Consider the following 454-nt stretch of genomic DNA (forward strand, 5'->3'; position numbering starts at 1 on the left):
ACCCAGGTCCAGGACCTCTCCCCGGCACCCACTCGGGTCCAGCATCCTTCCCCAGCACCCACCCGGGGCCAGGACCCTTCTCTGGCACTCACCTGAGCCCAGCATCCTTCCCGAGCACCCATCCAGGTCCAGCACCCTTCCCCAGCACCCAGCGGGTGAAAAGCATCCTTTCTCCTGGCACCCCAGCCCCCCTTCCAGCCCCCACCCCAGCCATGTGGGACAAGAGGTGACCCCTGCACCAGCGAGGAGCTGGACTGAAGGGCCTGGCACTGGGCTGGGATCCTCTGCGGAGCCAAACCTGCCCCACAGCCCCCACATCCCTGTGCCTGGGGGGGCACCAGCCCCCGGTGCAGGTGGCAGAGCCCAGGAATACCGGGAACAGCCCTGGCTCAGGGTGGGGGGGGGTCACACTGGCACATGGGGGGACAACCCGACTCCCTCGCCCTGTGCTGGC

General features: G+C 68.7%; 1 protein-coding gene across 1 annotated transcript in view; it reads right to left on the reverse strand.

Moving 5' to 3' along the window:
• FKBP11 (FK506 binding protein 11, 19 kDa) overlaps window positions 1-122 on the reverse strand; it is a 1,258-nt gene extending 1,136 nt beyond the window's left edge. The window contains exon 1 of the mRNA XM_010566574.1: window positions 93-122. Coding sequence (XP_010564876.1) covers window positions 93-122 — 30 coding nt within the window. The remainder of the gene's footprint in view (window positions 1-92) is intronic.
• Between the last annotated feature and the right edge of the window lie 332 nt (window positions 123-454).

This window comes from Haliaeetus leucocephalus, unplaced genomic scaffold, assembly GCF_000737465.1.
Source record: "Haliaeetus leucocephalus isolate CR32 unplaced genomic scaffold, Haliaeetus_leucocephalus-4.0 Scaffold214, whole genome shotgun sequence".
NCBI lineage: Eukaryota > Metazoa > Chordata > Aves > Accipitriformes > Accipitridae > Haliaeetus > Haliaeetus leucocephalus.